The sequence below is a fragment of the Syngnathus typhle genome, linkage group LG1, assembly GCF_033458585.1.
Source record: "Syngnathus typhle isolate RoL2023-S1 ecotype Sweden linkage group LG1, RoL_Styp_1.0, whole genome shotgun sequence".
NCBI lineage: Eukaryota > Metazoa > Chordata > Actinopteri > Syngnathiformes > Syngnathidae > Syngnathus > Syngnathus typhle.
This window is the reverse complement of record NC_083738.1, coordinates 9,866,124-9,883,683: the sequence shown is the minus strand read 5'-3', so window position 1 is coordinate 9,883,683 and position 17,560 is coordinate 9,866,124. Positions and strand designations below refer to the sequence as shown.

Genomic DNA, 17,560 nt, shown 5'->3' with positions numbered 1-17,560 from the left:
TCTTTCTTGAAGCCTCTGTTCTCATCAGCAATCTTTTTCTTTTTTGCCTTTTGAATCCATGACCCATCACTCACACACCTGTTTGTTTACAACTCACCTGTGCTGTGTCGCAAACGATGACGCAATTTTGCTATTTGACGTCATTCTTAAATTCTGTATTTTTAATATATTTCATCTACATACATTTTTACAGCATAAGTATGGTTGTGTCGTGATTACCATCTAAAAACCATATTTAAAAAACCACCACCACCAACAACTAAAAAGAAGTATTTTTCCATTTTCACGCATTTTTGCAAAAACTCCAGGGAGATGCTAGGGGAGTGCTAAAGATGCGGCTCTGGAGCCGCGGGTTGCTAACCCCTGCACTATACCAACGGTTAAAAAAAATAAATAGAAAAAAAACACGCCAGGATGGATGCATGACGCCAATCGTGACCTTGCCAAGGAGGTACCCGCTTTTTTTTTTTTTCAGGGAGTTCGCAATCTTAACCTGACACCAGAGAGCAGCATTTCCCCGACAATAATTTCCGATGGCATTAAACTCTCCCGGCTTCAGGTTTCAAGTTTCAAGCTTTAATCATTATATGAAGCAAGTACTTCGCCGTAATGTTTTGCTTTTGCACATATTGCCTTTAAAGGCTCTTTAACACCATGGTTGAAATAATATTAATATGCATTAGAATTCTGCTTTCCCCCTAAAAAGCCAACGTTTTACTAGATAAACAGAACATTTCCTAAAAAAAAAATAATAAAAAAGACAGAGGCATAAAATGTTACAGTTTTCTTAGGAAAAATTATTTGGTCAGTAAAAGGCTTCACAGTCTTAACAGGCGAGTTATCTTTTACCGTGCAACATTTTAACATTTGCTTGAAAAATAACACAGAAATTTGATATTTTCTCACAGCAAACACCAATGAATAAAAAATGATTTGCAATTGCATCATCATGGCAGCATCATAAACACCATGTATCTTCTGTTGTTGTCTCCCACTTGGCACATTAAAGTTTTACACTCCGAACCTGAATACAAATTGAATCATCATAATGTTGTTGTTGTTTTTGTGGCTGCAGTGACATAAATATGTTGCTGCCAAATTTGCACCGATGATTTATTGCTGCATGAAAGTTGAACATTTTCAGTTACAAACTAATTAAAAGTTGCCAGTCTTCCAGCACAACAGATGATGAGAACATGACTCACTTGCAAGAAGAACACTTAACTTGTCATCACCAAATGATTATCCCTTATGCCTTGCAAAGGAGTACACTGAAGAAAAGGGGATGCAATTGGGGATGCAATTGTATTCGTACAATAATAAAATGTGAATAAAGGTTTCTAATTATTGACTGGGCTGCAATGTCCGATCCAAGGAGAAAATAATGATAATCGCAGTTGCTTGTTTTTTCTCTCTTCCCAGCTCCATATGTTTTCCAGGTATTTTTAATATGCACGGGTTAGGCCGTCTGCCTCACAGTTCAAAGGTGCAGAATTGATTTCGGCTTGGGCCTTCACCCGGTCACCCCACTCTTCCACCCGTGGGGCTGTCAGAATTTTGACATTTGGCGATAAGGGCTGAGAACAATAATGGCGCAAATTTATTCAGATATACAAAAAAGTTGGGTATCTCAACAGCAGGGATTTCTTTTTGACATACTGCATCTCATAATTCCTTCTTACGAAGTACTCTCAGTTCTATGTTTCAGTTTTTAATGTCAGCCTGCCTCGGTCGATCTCGCTCAGTGCTTCACCAGCCATGAATCTCACCTGTCTTTTTCTGTCTCTTTAAAAGCAGAATAGAGTAGGACTCTTGTATGTGGATTCCAGCTGCACTCCTTAGTTCAAATGTCAGTGTCATGCGGTGCATTTCTTTCACCGTTAGTCAACATGGCCACCTTTTGTCCACCATTTCATTCATTGTTAGTCAACATGGCCACCTTTTGTCCACCACTAAGCGCACCTGAAATGTCAGAGCAGGCAGGCGAACGCACACTGCTGCATTTATGCTCGCTTCTTCTCCTTCACTATGATTGCATTTGGGGAGGATTATGAAATAATGGCTGCCATTTGTTGCTTTCCCATCGATTACAGTGTTGAAGGCAGCAGACGTATTCTAATTTTAGCTGCCAAGACATTCTTTTCTTTGATGACCTGGACAATTACAGAGATGAATGCTGAGACACTTACACTCAAGTGATGCCAACGTGTGTGTGTGTGTGTGTGTGTGTGTGCGTGTGTGTGTGTGTGTGTGTGTAAGGACACATGCTGCTCTGTGGATGTAAATCACAGCATGCTGCTAAAGTGTTGTACTACAGGCGTTGAGGCCAGCTCAGTGGCCTAGTGGTAGAGTGTCCTCCCTGAGACTGGAAGGTTGTGGGTTCAAATCCCGGCCGGGTCATACCAAAGACTATAATAATGGGACCCATTACCTCCCTGCTTGGCACTCAGCATTAAGGGTTGGAATCGGGGGGTTAGATCACCAACTGATTCCCGAGCGCGGCACCGCTGCTGCTCACTGCTCCCCTCTCCCCCAGGGGATGGATTAAAATCACACGGGCATGGGCTAAATGCAGAGGACGAATTTCACCACACCCAGATGTCTGTGTGACGATCATTGGGACTTTCACATGGGTTCAAAGAGATAACTAGACTGAGAAATGAGGGTTTTGAGCCTGAGTTTGGCCATGATCTACACAATACATTGCCAAAAACGTTATTAAAAGCCAGATCTTCGTTCAAATTTATTACAGTAAGACGATGAATTGCTGCCGTTTTGTTCTAACTACAGTATTGTTATTGTTTTTTAGAATCTCACATTGCATTGTTTTAAATCAAGACAAGATTAGGGTTTGAAAGGCGCGGTTCAAATCTGGGTTGCTATTTCGTATTAGGGTTTGAAATAAGGGTAAGTATTTCTAACTACGGTCTCAAGCCTGGGTTAGGTTTTCAAAGTGGGGAGGGTTAAGCTTTCAACTTTGAGACTGATGTCTGAGTTAGGCTTTTAAAACAGGGTTTTAAGTAAGGCTTAGGGATTCAAATGACGGTTTTAAGACTGGTTTACATAGAAAATGCAAACGTCCACATATAGCATATGTATATATATGGAGAGAGTGGGTGTCAATAAAGTCTCTTTTTATTTACAGTATTTTACAAACTGCGCTCACTCACTCACTCTGTTCCAATCAACAAAAACAACAACAGATAATCGAAAAGCAAAGACATCAAAAAACATTGATTGAATGAATTTTAAACATTATATTTTTCAGATTGTTCTTGTGTGTGTCAAAGTGCTCGTGCTTCACACATGGGTGAGCTCACAGCTTGAAAAGCAAAACACCCCCCCAAAACAAAATCATGAAAGTAATGCAGTAATCCATCAGAAGTGAAACTACACAAAATAGACAAAAGTATTGGGACATCCCCGAAAGTGATTCTTCTAAATCAGGGGTCACCAACCTTTCTTAAACCAAGGGCTACTTCCTGGGTACTGATTAAGGCAAAGGACTACCAGTTTGACACACACTTCTGAAATAGCCAATTTGCTCAATTTAGCTGAAACTATGTTTTATTATTAATTGTCATTTCCAGTTCACGTGTAAGTGTGATTTAAACAAAAATAGAAAAAATAAAATAAAATAAATAGAAGCCGCTATTTCACGAGGTCCTCACGGGCGACCTGTTGCCCGTGGACACCGTGTTGGTGACCCCTGTTCTAAATTGTCTTCTTTCCTGACTTTTAGTTCAATCTCTTTTGATGAACTCGGGAGGTGTCTCGGGACTTTATTCCACCCACTGTTTGTGAATGGAAGGAAATGATTCATTAAATGCCATTTGAGTCCACCCATTGAGAGTTGTAGGCAAAATCTAAAATTGCAGCTTCAAATCAACATGGCAGAATTCCCGTGTCTTTAAGGCATGGCTTTGTGAGACCTTTGCGTTGGTTTTATTCATGACACTAAAATTTCTTCTTCCAACCACAATAGCAAACCCTGTCCGTGTCTCTTTTCAGAAATAGCTTCTTGAGATGTTTTTGTGAGAAATGTCTACGAAAATACGAAATTTCCATTCTCAATTTATTAGAGTTTCTGTTTTGAGAGTCATCATACGCATTGAGAAAAATATTTCCCAATTTAGTGGCATCCATTTGTGTGGTACAAATTTGGTAGCGATCAGGCAAAGTCTAAAACACATTTGTTTTTGAGGGACTCTTGAAAATTGACAATTGAGCCTACAATGGTGACAAAAAAATGGCAGACCTTTGTCTTTTTGTGGTTGGCTTGTTGAGACTTTTTGGGGTCTCTTCACGACATACTACATGCCAACCAACTTTAATCATGCTAAGTCAAATGGCGTCGAGGGCCTAAATTAAAGACCAAAAAAAATCAACAACATAGATTACTAAAGTTGCATTATGTAAACATGTTTGAGTACGTATACGGTCCTCTACATTCCCAGTCCTGGGGCCAATGGGTCATGTGACACGCGGAGGAGGCATGGGTGCAGCATGGAATGACGGGAGAGTACTGTTCACGCACGCGCACAAATGGTTGTAAGAGACAAAAAGAATCCCACATGCCTCACCGTGAAAACACACATGTGCAGGCATGCACATACTGTTGGAAGGAATGCACACGCATTCCTTTGCACTTATCTGAGGTGTGTCAGAAATATCCCGAGACTAGCGTCACAAAAGACATCTTTCAAAATCCAAACTACGAGTTTTCCCCTATGAAAAGAACAGACGGGTCTATAAATATTGGGACTTTGACACAATTCTTATCTTTTTGGCTCTAAACACCACCGTAATGGATTTGAAATGAAACCAAGATATGCTTTAATTGCAGACTTTCAGCTTGAATGTGAGGGTATTTACAAGTGATTGCTTTGCATTTATTTCTGATGTGATTGCTGACATGAATTCTGATGGGGTTCTGCAGGTATTATATGTTCATATTTAATCAAATGCTTTAAAATGCATTGGATGGTGCGTCTTAGTGCAGATGGACAATGATGACACAAAGCTCACTGCGAAAGCAACCTTAAGGCAAAGAAGTGGAATGTTACGCAATGGTCGAATCAGTCACCAGACCTGAATCTAACTGAGCATGCTAGTTTGCTCAAGGCAAAACTGAATGGAAAATGCCCCAAGAACAACAGGAACTGAAATCGTTTTCATTCAAGGTCTGGCAGAGCCTCACCAGATTCATTTCAGACTTAAGGCAGTAATTGACTGCAAAGAATTTGTAACCAAATTGAAAGCATGATTTAGGATTGTTAACTCCCTTTTGGTCCCTACAAAAGTGGGAGGCATACACGCTTTATAGTATAATCCCTACACCAGTCACCTGAACTCAAATCAAAGATGAAAGTCTGCAGTTAATGCACATTTGTTTGTTTGCGTGCACCAACACATCCATGCATACACACACATTCATACAAATGCATAAATACACACAAAGTGCACACACGTGCACACAAATTCACACACGCACGTGCGCACGCACACACGCACGCACAAAGAGGTGATATAAATGTACCGTTAAATTAACTACCATATTAACATTCGCTTCGGAAATATCACACCCTCAAAGTCCCACAGGTGGTGCTTGTTTGTAGTCACATTGGGGCCAGAACCAGAGCCAGAACCAACTAGTTTGGCCACGGTCCACCAGACTCTTAGCAGCCGTGGATCTAGGCCGAGTCGGCGTTGCGCACCATTCCCGCATATGGGCTTCATGGAGGTGTGTGACGACGCGTCACAAGCAGGACTCTGCGTGGTCGTGCAGCTTTTCCTTCTCCTGTGCCACATGGTTCCCATTTTGAAGCACCAAATACCTGAAACGCACCACATAAAAGAAGGCACAACATGTAAAAGAGGGACATGAAACAGGTTTCTTCATCCCAAATCAAAATCATGTGAAGTTGAGGGAGTGCCCTAGGGCTCCACTAAATACAATGCTCCTTCTCGATCCAAATCAAAGTCCTTTTTCACAAAGAGTTGGTCAATAGCGTCTCTGGCTGAGAATTACAGTAAATCAAGCTAACAGGAATGGGAACAAAAAAAATGCAGTAACCTAACCGAACTTAACCGAAGTAGAAGAGTAACTAACTTTAACTCACAAAATAACACTTAGTCGGTCAGTTGCTTGCTCGCTCACTCACTCGCTCGCTCACTCACTCACTCACTTGCTCACTCACTCACTCGCTCATTCACTCACTCGCTCGCTCGCTCGCTCATTCACTCACTCACTTACTCACTCACTCACTCACTCACTCACTCACTCACTCACCCAACACACATGAAAATCAAGAATATATTTGTGAAAATCGCGGGTTTATTTGTGGATCCAAAAACCTACTAGGAAATCAGGAATATATTTGTGGATCTGAAAAACACATGTGAATATTGCAGACGTATTTGTGTGAATAACCTTGACACAAACTAGGTGTTGAGGGCACTGCACTTGACTGGCTTACCACGTATCTAACCAACAGAAACCAGTTCATCTCTCTCTCCGGTCACACATCCATCCTCTCCCCAGTTACACAAGGGGTCCCCCAAGGCTCAGTTCTTGGTCCCCTCCTATTCATCTGTTTCCTCTTCCCCCTTGGTACTGTCGTCCGCAAACTCAATCTGGACTTTCACTGCTACGCTGATGACACCCAGATCTATGTACGTACCACACCAACCCGTAACCCTTCCCTCACCCACTTTGAAACCTGCATCTCTACAATAAAAACATGGCTGACTCACAACTTTCTCAAACTCAACAGTGACAAAACAGAGCTCCTCCTCATAGGCACTAAATCCTCCCTTAATAAAACTGGATCCATCACACTCACCATTGACTCCTCAAACATCACTCCCTCCCCTCTGGAACGCAACCTTGGCGTTATGTTTGACTCCACACTCTCCTTCCACCCTCATGTTAGCTTAGTTGTCAAGACCTCCTACTTCCACCTCCGACGCATCGCCAAAATCCGGCATTGCCTCTCTCTCCCTGCCGCTGAATCCCTCATCCACGTCCCGTGAACACATCACTCCTGTTCTCCACTCTCTTCACTGGCTCCCCATTAAGGAGCGTATCATTTTCAAGATACTCCTCCTCACCTTCAAAGCCCTTCACCATGTGGCTTCCACTTACCTATCCGACCTCCTTGTCCCCTACTGCCCTAACCGTCCCCTCCGATCCTCCAATACTTCACGTCTGACAGTCCCAAAAACTAAACTAAAATCCTTCGGTGACAGAGCCTTCTCCTGCGCATCACCCCGACTCTGGAACTCTCTCCCTCTGTGACTCACCCACACTCCCCATATTTAAGTCCCGTCTAAAACTTACCTCTTCTCCCAAGCTCATGACCTTCCCTACCCATAACTGGTTTCCTCTTCTTAATTTTATCCGATTGTTTCTTCCCCGTCCCCCTCCCCTCATGTATGTCTTTGCTTGTTTCCTGTAAGCGTCTTTGGGTTTTTGAAAAGCGCTATACAAATTTAATGAATTATTATTATTATTATTATTACAAATCTCTCCCCATACATACTGGCACCGGTTAATGTCACAAATCGTTATGGAGAATCCAAAGCGCATTAGCAGCAGCATAAAGCCAAGAAGCCAATCTGTGTGTAGTCGGGCAGAAAACCAACAGAGAGATGATGATGACTGCGGTCTTGCTATTCCTACAACCATGGAACACCATGAACGCATCACGCACTAGATTTAATGAGGAACAACAGAGGAAAAACTTTTACTGTCTACTACTTAAATGAGTGTGTTAGTGGGTTTGCGTGTATATGTGCATGCATGCTTCTGTACGTGCATGTGTGTTTAGCATCTCACAGTAGATTAGAGATTCATTCTTTCGAACGAGTGACAGCCGTGGCGCACCATTACACCACTAACTGCTTTCAGGAGAGATTCTGAGCGTGTGCATGCATGTGTATGTGTATGTGTGTGTGTGTGTGTGTGTGTGTGTGTGTGCGTGCATGCGTGTGCGTGTGTACGCGCGCATGTGCTCAACAGCCATGACGGTGTCCAATGAGGCATCATCAGGTCAACACCCTAACTTGTTCCTTTGAAGTTTAAGTAAACAAATGTAAAATGTTCACTCCTCGTATATTTGATTTGTCGTCATGGCAACAATCACATTCCCGTTTACGAGATCTTTAATAAACAACAATTATGCCCAGACGTTACCTAAAAGGCCATGTGGTGAAAATAAACCTCAACCAGTTAAAGGCCTTTTTGGTCATATCAGTCTCTAGAATTTGTTTCAAAATCAGAATGTTGCTATTATGTTAGCACTCAAAACCAAAATCTGTTAAAGGAGTCAGTCTTTGAAGGTTCCCGTAGACAATGCAAAGCCTTTAGAGACTTTTTGTGGGTCTACACATGATAGAAACTTCTTCTTACTTTGACACACCCAAAACACATTGCTCAATCGAATCGACGTTGGGGGCTGAATTTTCAAAGGGTTATGCGAAGGAACTGGGCAGCTTGCCAGATCAGAAGAAATGTACATATTTTGGCATTAACAATCTTCAATCACAAGACAGGATGTGAAAATGAACATGGAACTGTATCTGCAGCATCACAGACGATGCAAAGAGAGCAGAAAGCTCCAGGAGCTGAGCTGAACGGCTTTTCATGCAATCACATTGCAGCTAAGCTTCAGTGTTGCCCCCGGCAACAAACGCTCCTCAAAAAAAAGAACCATTTGTGTCATTAAATGTGATCCTTGGTGCCATTTACCCTTCATAAACCAGCCAGCGGGAGCACACGTACACGCACAGAGCTACAATTAACCTTTTCAATTAAAATAGCACGATATTTGACATCAATACGCTGCACACTCTGGTCAAAAACAAATCAGATGCTAAGACAGCATAGCATTCAGATTGCAGAGAAAAAGGTCAACGGGGTTGTTTGTTCCTTAAAGGGCACAGTAATTCCTGGTCGATGTACTATATACAGACCTCAAGGGCTAAGATAATTAAACTTGGGTGAACTATCTTGAGACAGTTTAGATTACAAAAATGCAAAAAACATTCATCGCCACGAATGCACGAATGAACACACGCACGCACACGCACGAACACCACACACACTGAAGCGTCGAAGGAAATCTGTCTCCGGCGAATCTCTTCATCGTCCTGTGGCGTGGGCGTGGGGGGTAGGATTTGGACACACGGCCGCTCAGCTGTGTGCATACTGCAGTACCATTCAAAGAGCTATAACCAAGGGCACTCACTTATAGCTCTGAAAATGGCGCTGCCATCTGCACCAGAGGCTCGTGGGGAAACCGGTGGATTGATTGTTGCATATGGGCGCACACAATTATTCTTCATAAAACAAAAGAGCAAAGGAAGTCTTTGGAGACAGACATACAGATACGTCAGCAATCGTACATTGGTTGGGATCTACAATCAGCACATATTTATTGACTCAAAATGAAATGTACATGGAATGGATGAAAGTCTTGGGAATACAGATATTTTTTAAATTCAGTGTACTGTCATTTAAGTGAGTTCAAAACATTTGCATTTAATGTTTAGTTTACGTATTTGTGTAAGAGCATTTTGATTTCATTGATGTGAAATACAAATTAATAGAATCATTATTTAAGTACATTTACAGTATTTCCTTTCATACACTTAAAGGTGAGATTCCAAAGATTATTTTAGGGTCAGTTAAAAAATCCACTGGAAGTGGCAATGAACAGTTTAAAGCCTCTTCTTTAAAGAATTGACATTGTGAAGCGAGTTGAGTTGCATTCACTGCCAGCTCGCAACAAAACATTTGGAGAAAGCTCATAAATTAAGATGCTTGTATCTGAAGGCACTGTTGACTGTTGGTCAAGGCCCACATTTGAAAAGAGAGCAATATTTGTCACAACCGCCCAATACAAACACAAATGAAAACTTCTTTTTGTATTGCAATGTTAATTTACCCCAGCCCAAATTTACCTGAATGCCTAACCCCAAGTTACACTAACAAAATTACTAACCTGATGACGAACTATTGATTGATAAATGTAACCGTTACCAGCTGCATCTTAATACTTTTGTTCTCACAGCATACTCCCTCTCATAAAAAAATATATTTCAAACTCAATGGGAGACATTTTGCCCATGGGTAATGGGATAAATAAAAGGCATTCAGAACAAGGCAGTTGTATCAGTTGGTTGGTTTATCACCACTAAGTAATTAGGAGCCCTGTGGGGTCAGCAAAAAGCAACCGTGACACATACATTAATCACACTTAGCTTGTCTTTGTGCACAATTACTGTACTTTCTTTGATTAGACTCAAAAGTCACAACAGACTGATGACAAAGAAGAAAAATGCACCGCTCGCTAATTTATTGAATTTTCTTTCTCATGTGATTAATAGACACTATCAGTATTCTCCTTGTATCATTAAAATGAGTAACTATAGTGTAATTAATAATAATAAATTAAAAAATAAATAAATCGCAAACAATTAAATCTAAGTGTTTCATTGTGGGATTAAAATTAGTACAATTATTCACGAATATTTCTTTAATATTTAATATCTTGTTTTTGTGGTATTGAAATGAGTAAACTAAACAGTTTTCAAACGAGTTAAATATTAAATTATTGTAAAGTTTATGCAAATACAAAACTATAAATACAGCAGGGTCTTTTCTGTGTTCAAAATTATGAAAATGATTTTGTGCCGCCACCAACCGCAGCAATTGATATCATTCAACCCAACGTGAAACTCCAGGTGTGAAAGTGATTTGGCAGCTGCGTATTTTGCTACTATGGAGGCGCTAGTATATACGCAGCAATGCACCAGAAGCAACTACTGAAGAAAATTCAGAATGCCCCCAAAAAAGGAGTGCCAGTGGCGTTCCGACTGCAGACACAGTGCACGTATGCTGGCCGCGATTGGAAATGAATGGGAGCGGAGTGCACTCTTCTTTCCAAATGTGCAGTGTGAATTTCTGAACGTGCCCAGATCATTTCTTTAAATGATTTTTTTCCACTTTAAAACTAAAATAATAGAGTTTAGATGGATAGTTTTAGAAAGAACTGTGCCTGTAAAAAAAAGTGAGTCAGTTCATACAATATATGCACATCATATGGCTCATTGTCAGGTTGGTAGCGAATCTGCTTCAATTTAAGCCAGCAAAAACGCTGTACAGTATTGCATTGGAGGACTAAAAGGAGTACAAGGAATTAACAAATATTTGAATAAATGTATGCCTCTAGACTAGACAGGCCGCGGGTGGTGAAAGCTCCGCATCCTAACCACTGGACCATCCATCCTAATTCATTAAATTACTATCAAAATGAGTATGAGTAAGAAAATGTTCTTCTCCATGTGAGGGATTAAAATGGACACAATAAACAAAACATAACACAAATAAATAAATAAAAAGAAAATAGTTACCGTAATTTTCGGACTATAAATCGCTTTTCTTTTCATAGTTGGGGGGGCGACTTATAATAAGGAGCGACTTATATATAAGATAAACGAAGCACGATGTAGCAAGGGATTACTGTAATTTGAATTTCAAGTGACGTCAGCAGCGCGACGCGCCGTGGCGCAGCGGTTGTTTACATAAAGGACAAAGATTGATCACGGGATGACGAAGATGACAAAGGGCCCCTGGCGTTTGGCCGGGTGGCTGTCCGGGGATGGTGGATGGGGCTCAGTCATGGCTTTTACGCACGCCAGGTCCTATTCTATGGAGCTCTCTTCCACTTCCGTGGCTGGAAGTCCACGCCGCCACACGCCTGGAAGTTTGGTTTGTTAAATAAAGAGCTGTTTACCAAACCCACGTCTTTCCTTGTACTTTGTTAACGCTATGTTCTAGTTATATACTAGATCTGTGGAATAACGACGAGGCTGACGTCAGGGTTCACGCGCGGCGTTGTTGACAAAGGACGAGGAATTTGATCGATGGATTTAATGATTTCAAGTGCACAGATGGTTTGATAATACTATTGCTTATATAATAGTTATTTGATATCTAATTTATATATCGTTATTTGGGCTTGTGGAATATTTTGAAGTGCAAGCGCCGTCAGCTGCGCGCACGCATTGTTGACAAAGGACGATCGATGAATTTAATGATTTGGAGTGACACAGATGGTTTGATAGCATTATTGCTTATATAATAGTTATTTGATATATCATTTATATATCGTTATATGGGCCTGTGGAATATTTTGAAGTGCAAGCGCCGTCAGCGGCGCGCACGCATTGTTGGCAAAGGACGATCGATGGATTCAATGAATCAGGCGAGACCCTTCACCACTTTTACCCCTCACTATCCGCAGTAATACTATTCTTTCCACAGACACCTTCAAGTTCCTGGGAACCACAATCTCTCGGGACCTGAAATGGACCGGCCACATAGACTCTGTCCGGAAGAAGGCCCAGCAGAGGCTGTACTTCCTGAGACAGCTCAAGAAGTTCAACCTGCCGCGAGAGCTTCTGAAGACCTTCTACACTGCCATCATCCAGTCTGTCCTCTGCACCTCCATCACTGTCTGGTTTGGATCGGCCTCCAAACAAGACAAGCACAGACTACAACGGACAATCAGAACTGCAGAAAAGATCATTGGAATCAACCTCCCATCTATCCAAGACTTGTACCTGTCCAGGACCAGGAATCGGGCAAGGAACATCTCTACAGACCCTTCTCACCCGGGTTGCAGTCTGTTTGAACTACTCCCCTCCGGACGGCGTTATAGAGCTCGGTACGCCAAAACCAGCAGACACAGAGACAGCTTCTTCCCCCAGGCTGTTGCTCTGATGAACTCACACCACTCATAGAGTCTCAGAGACATTACTGTGCAATAACATCCTGCTCCTCACACCTTCTTGAATTTGTCTACACTGTTTTTGCATTATTCACATGTCCTGAATGTTGTTAGTCACCTAAATGTTGAACAGAGGGTGTGTTTCTACCGAAGTCAAATTCCTTGTTTGGCACGCTCAAACATGGCGAATAAAAAAACTCTTGAACTCTTGAACTCTTGAATTGGAGTGACACAGATGGTTTTATTTACGTGTTATTTATGTAATAGTTTTTTGAATAACTCTGAATGTTACGTCAGGGCCGTTCTCAGCTCTTTGTTTGTGTTTATGTCACGTTAGCATACCTATCGTTTAGCCTGTTGTTGCTCGTTCATGACTGTTCTTGGTGTTGGATTTTGTCGAATAAATCGGCCCCAAAATGCGATTTATCTCCGGAGCGACTTATATATATATTTTTCACTTTTTGGGGCATTTTATGGCTGATGCGACTTGTACTCCGGAGCGACTTATAGTCCAAAAATTATGGTAGTCTCTTTGATAAAAGATATTAACTGAATTTGGAAGAATATTTAAACAAATTAAAGTATTCACATTGAGAGATTAAAAGTTACATACTGAATATTTTCTAAATATCAATAGTATGAAAAATTAGCATGATAAACAAAATATATACAAAAATACATATTCACTTAATTTTTCAGAATTAAAAAAATACAAATTGATGCCCCTCGAGGGAATTAGATTTAAAAGAAATGTGCAAACTATTAAATAAAATTAAAATAATGCTAAACCCTTGAAGAATTACATATCCGAGAATAACAATTATGTGAGCGAAGATGCAGAGATGTTTCCATTAGCGTTGTTCTGCTTCCAAATATGATTTAAAAATATATATATTTTGGCATTTGGAAGCAAAGGACTTTGATTTGGATCTGCTACAACAATTGCCATGAAGTAGCAATGGGTAAAGTTGAATTCATTCAGATTTGAATCCTTCTGTAATTGATGTCAAAGAGATGCGTGTGCGTGTGAGTGCGCCAAACTCACTTGAGCGAGCGAGCGAGAGTGAGAGAGCGTGCCTGCAGGTGAGGCTTAAGAGTGGCTAGACAGGCACTGGCCTGGTGTTGCACAACCAGAGCAGCAGTTTGGAGGCAGAGGAGCAGCTGCTGGAGACACGAGCAGGGAGGATGAGGAGGAGAAGAAAGAGGAGGAAAAGAAGGAGGACAAAGAGGAGGAAGAAGATGAAGCAGAGGGATGTAAAGAAAGGGTTCATTTGGGGAAGGAATGAAAAAGAATGCAAGAGAATATAAAACGCAAGTTACCGTTCAATGTATGCGATGAGCAAATGAAAGAATGGTGACAGAGTAGATGGAAATGAAATGGACAGATGCCATGCAAAGCAGAAAAAGGTGGGGGGAAAGCAAAAGAAACCCAAAAGAAAGTCACAATAGGTTTTGAGACAAAAAAGAAAAAAAGGATGATAGGGGTGAGCAAAGGAAGTGAAGTGGAAGTAAATATAAAATATAGACATAAAAACAGGTGAAGCAGGTGGTGAAAAAGGACAAATGAGTGGAGGAAGAGGGGTGGAACAAAGGGCGGCGAAGGATAGAGGGAACTCAAATGGGGACGAAAAGAGGTAAGGTGTGAAAAAAGGATATTGTCAGACAAATAGGAAGGGAATGGAAATATGCATTGATAGGGCAAAATATGACAAATATATAGAAATAGGGAAGGGGGTGTAGGAAGAATAATAAATAGTACGGGATAGATTGCAGGGAGGGGTGAGAGAAGGAAGTAAAGAGGATGGATAGAAGTTGCAAATGGGGAAGAGAAACAAAGGGAGACAAGGACAGAAGAATGCGGAAATGAGAACCGATGGAAAGGAAAAGAAAGAAAAGGGCCAAGAAAAAAAGGAGGATAAAAGAGGGAAGGGAATAGAGGGAGGGTGAAAAACAAGGTTAAAATTGACACATACAGTCGACCAATTAGATGTTAGATCAAAACCCGTGGATAAACACCGAGGGTGGACTTGGACAACAAAAATCATTTCAAGTTCAAATGAAGGTAGCAAAAAGTTGTTTCTTCTCATCATTTTAGAGCATTGAAGTATGCGGGAAAATGTCTGCGGTATGGTATGCATATTAGCGACGTGTGTTTGTGTGTGTGTGCGCATTAGTCCGTGTGCGTGTGTTCGTGTGTGCATGGCTTGTTGCGATTGGCAGCCGAGAGCAACATTTCCTGTTAGAATCTTTTTCTCTTTGCTTTTGTTTATGTCTGCAAGACATTGTTACCCACACATACACATGCGCATGCTCTAAACATTGCGAGAGACAAAAAAAAAGGCCACACATGCATTCTGTAGCTAAACATATCCAAATAATGTTCATAAAAGGTCCAACGTTTTAAATCAAGACCACCACAGATTTCCTGCAAGAGATTTCCCAATAAAAGATAAAAAACATCTTGTGGGGTCATCGACTGATCAGTGAGGAATGTCTCAAGAAAGTTGGAACAACAAGAACAGTTTTCTGACATGAAACTACTAAGGAAGTAGTTTTCCGCTATTTAGACTCCAAAAATCCCAAAAGATCCAAAATTTGGAAATCATGTCCTTAAAAGTAAGACCTTAGATCCAACACTATCCATTCATGTGATAACAATCGTGTAAAAGAGAGCTACTTGTAAACAATAGCCATTCTTTCGTTCACATTGAAGGCAAGTGAACGGCGGCATCGCAGCCATTCCGCACCCTTTGTAAATTAGGCGTCGGGCCTGAACTCTAATAAATTCAGACTGAAATCCCAAATCTAGTCCTTAAATCTAATACCTTAAATCCAAAGCCTTAAAGCTAAGACCTTGAATCTGAGGCCTTGAACTTATCTTTAAAACCAATATAATGTAAATCCAAGTCCTTAAAACTAAGACCTTAACAGTCAGTTGTTTAAATAAAAGTTCTTTACACCAAAACCTTTAATACCCTCCTTTAATACCTTCAAACTATGGCAATATTTTTTTAGCATTGTAGATTTTGTCAATGTTTTCACAAAAAAAAAGAAAAAGTCAAGAGCCGGCAATCTCAGGAATCGACCCTCGGTGGGGCTTTTCACGTATCGGCGGCAGAGTGGCACTTACTTGAGCACATGCGTGGACCCATTGATGCGTGCAGCGGCGCAGGGTGCGCGCGGGCCCACCAGCACGGAAGGTCGTCGGTAGTGCTTGCGCCCGCAACACAGGATGCTGAGGAAGGCACGGCGGAAGGACTTGTTGAGGAAGGCGTAGAGGATGGGGTTAAGCATGGAGTTGATGTAGCCCAGCCACAGGCAGGCCGCCCACAACTGGTCGGGCACTGTGTAGCCGATGAAGGGGTCCACTACATTGGTGATGAAGAAGGGGGCCCAGCACAGGCAGAAGCAGCCCATGATGACGCACAGCGTCTTGGCCGCCTTGGTCTCTACACGCATGTGGTGATTGCGCTGCTGGTCGGCTGAGTCCGACGAGGCGCCGCCCGCCCGCCGCAGCGCGCCGATCTGGAGGGCGTGCGCCCGTGCCGTCACGTAGATCCGCTGGTAGGCCAGCACCATCAACACCAGCGGGATGTAGAAGGCCACCACTGAGCATGTCACCGCGTACGGCTTGTTCACCAGGAATACGCACGTCGTGGAGTTGCTGCCCTCCGTGTGACGACGTTCGTCGATCTGTGCGCACGCAACACACAACACTTAGTGGGACTCCATCCATTTGGGGAAATCAAAATAAATAAAATGGCTGAAGCAGCTTGTGATTTATTGTCCAAGGTATGACAAAATATTTTTGGTATCAATAATAAAAGTAGCACTCTATAATATTGCATCGTTGAAAAACACAATAATTACATAATAGAATGTGATGAATCAAACAGTTTTTGAGAAATGTTGACTTGGTTCGGGACAGAAGCGGCAGTCAACAGTCCAGACGCCAGCGTTGCTCTAACCCTAACTAACTAATAATGGTGCAAGCAATATGCTCCAACATCCAAGTCCAAATGCCAAAAAACACAATTTCTGTAGCTACATGTGGCGATAATCATAATGTAAATCCGTAATTCACTCAGTTGTTAAGCAACTTTATTCAACTTCATGTATGTCCAAGATAATGCATCTGATCAAGCTGCTTTGCCAACAAAACATCATTGATAGCAATGCAAATGAATGCAACGCAAAGTATGACCATCTAGCTGTGGAATTCCTCCAGAAACGAGTCGCTGCCAGAACTTTTAATTGGACCCTTAGAGAGGAATAAAGTTCCTAACCGGACTAAACTGCTCTTTGTGTGTGAGTATGTTTGTGTGTGTGTGTGTGTGTGTGTGTGTGTGCGTGTGTGCAGGGTGCCAATTTGGACCGCGAACCGGGTCACCGAGCAAGGGCAACCGAGGGCGAGCGAGGTTAACAGAGGCTGGGGAGTACGTAGTTTGCTCGCTGGCCTGACAAGAAAAAGCAAAGTGTTTTTCTTAAAAGGTTTTTTGGAGACTACTTTGTAACTAAAGAACGGAAGGATTAATTCAATGTTTGGGTTGCTATTGGGCGATAACTCAACATGTAGTTTTGGTAGTTGCCTCAAGGGGTGTCAAGAGTTAATTCAAAAGCATTTCTAGCCTCTGTGTTGTCTATCCTACTCATCATTTCTTAGCTGAACGTCAATACCCTTAGAGAGTAATTTTTATCATGAAATCACATTAGAATATATTTTTTTCAATGACATAAACTTACAAGGAAACAAACTCGATGTA

At 41.6% G+C, this 17,560-nt stretch overlaps 1 protein-coding gene across 2 annotated transcripts in view; it reads right to left on the bottom strand.

The window, feature by feature from the left end:
• Positions 1-3,117: 3,117 nt before the first annotated feature.
• Positions 3,118-17,560, bottom strand: part of htr4 (5-hydroxytryptamine receptor 4) — a 55,391-nt gene continuing 40,948 nt past the window's right edge. For both annotated transcript variants that reach the window (XM_061282379.1, XM_061282372.1), the window contains exons 6-7: positions 15,928-16,490; positions 3,118-5,837 (exon numbers count right to left, since the gene is read on the bottom strand). In XM_061282379.1, coding sequence (XP_061138363.1) covers positions 5,759-5,837; positions 15,928-16,490 — 642 coding nt within the window. In that variant the 3' untranslated portion in view covers positions 3,118-5,758. The remainder of the gene's footprint in view (positions 5,838-15,927; positions 16,491-17,560) is intronic.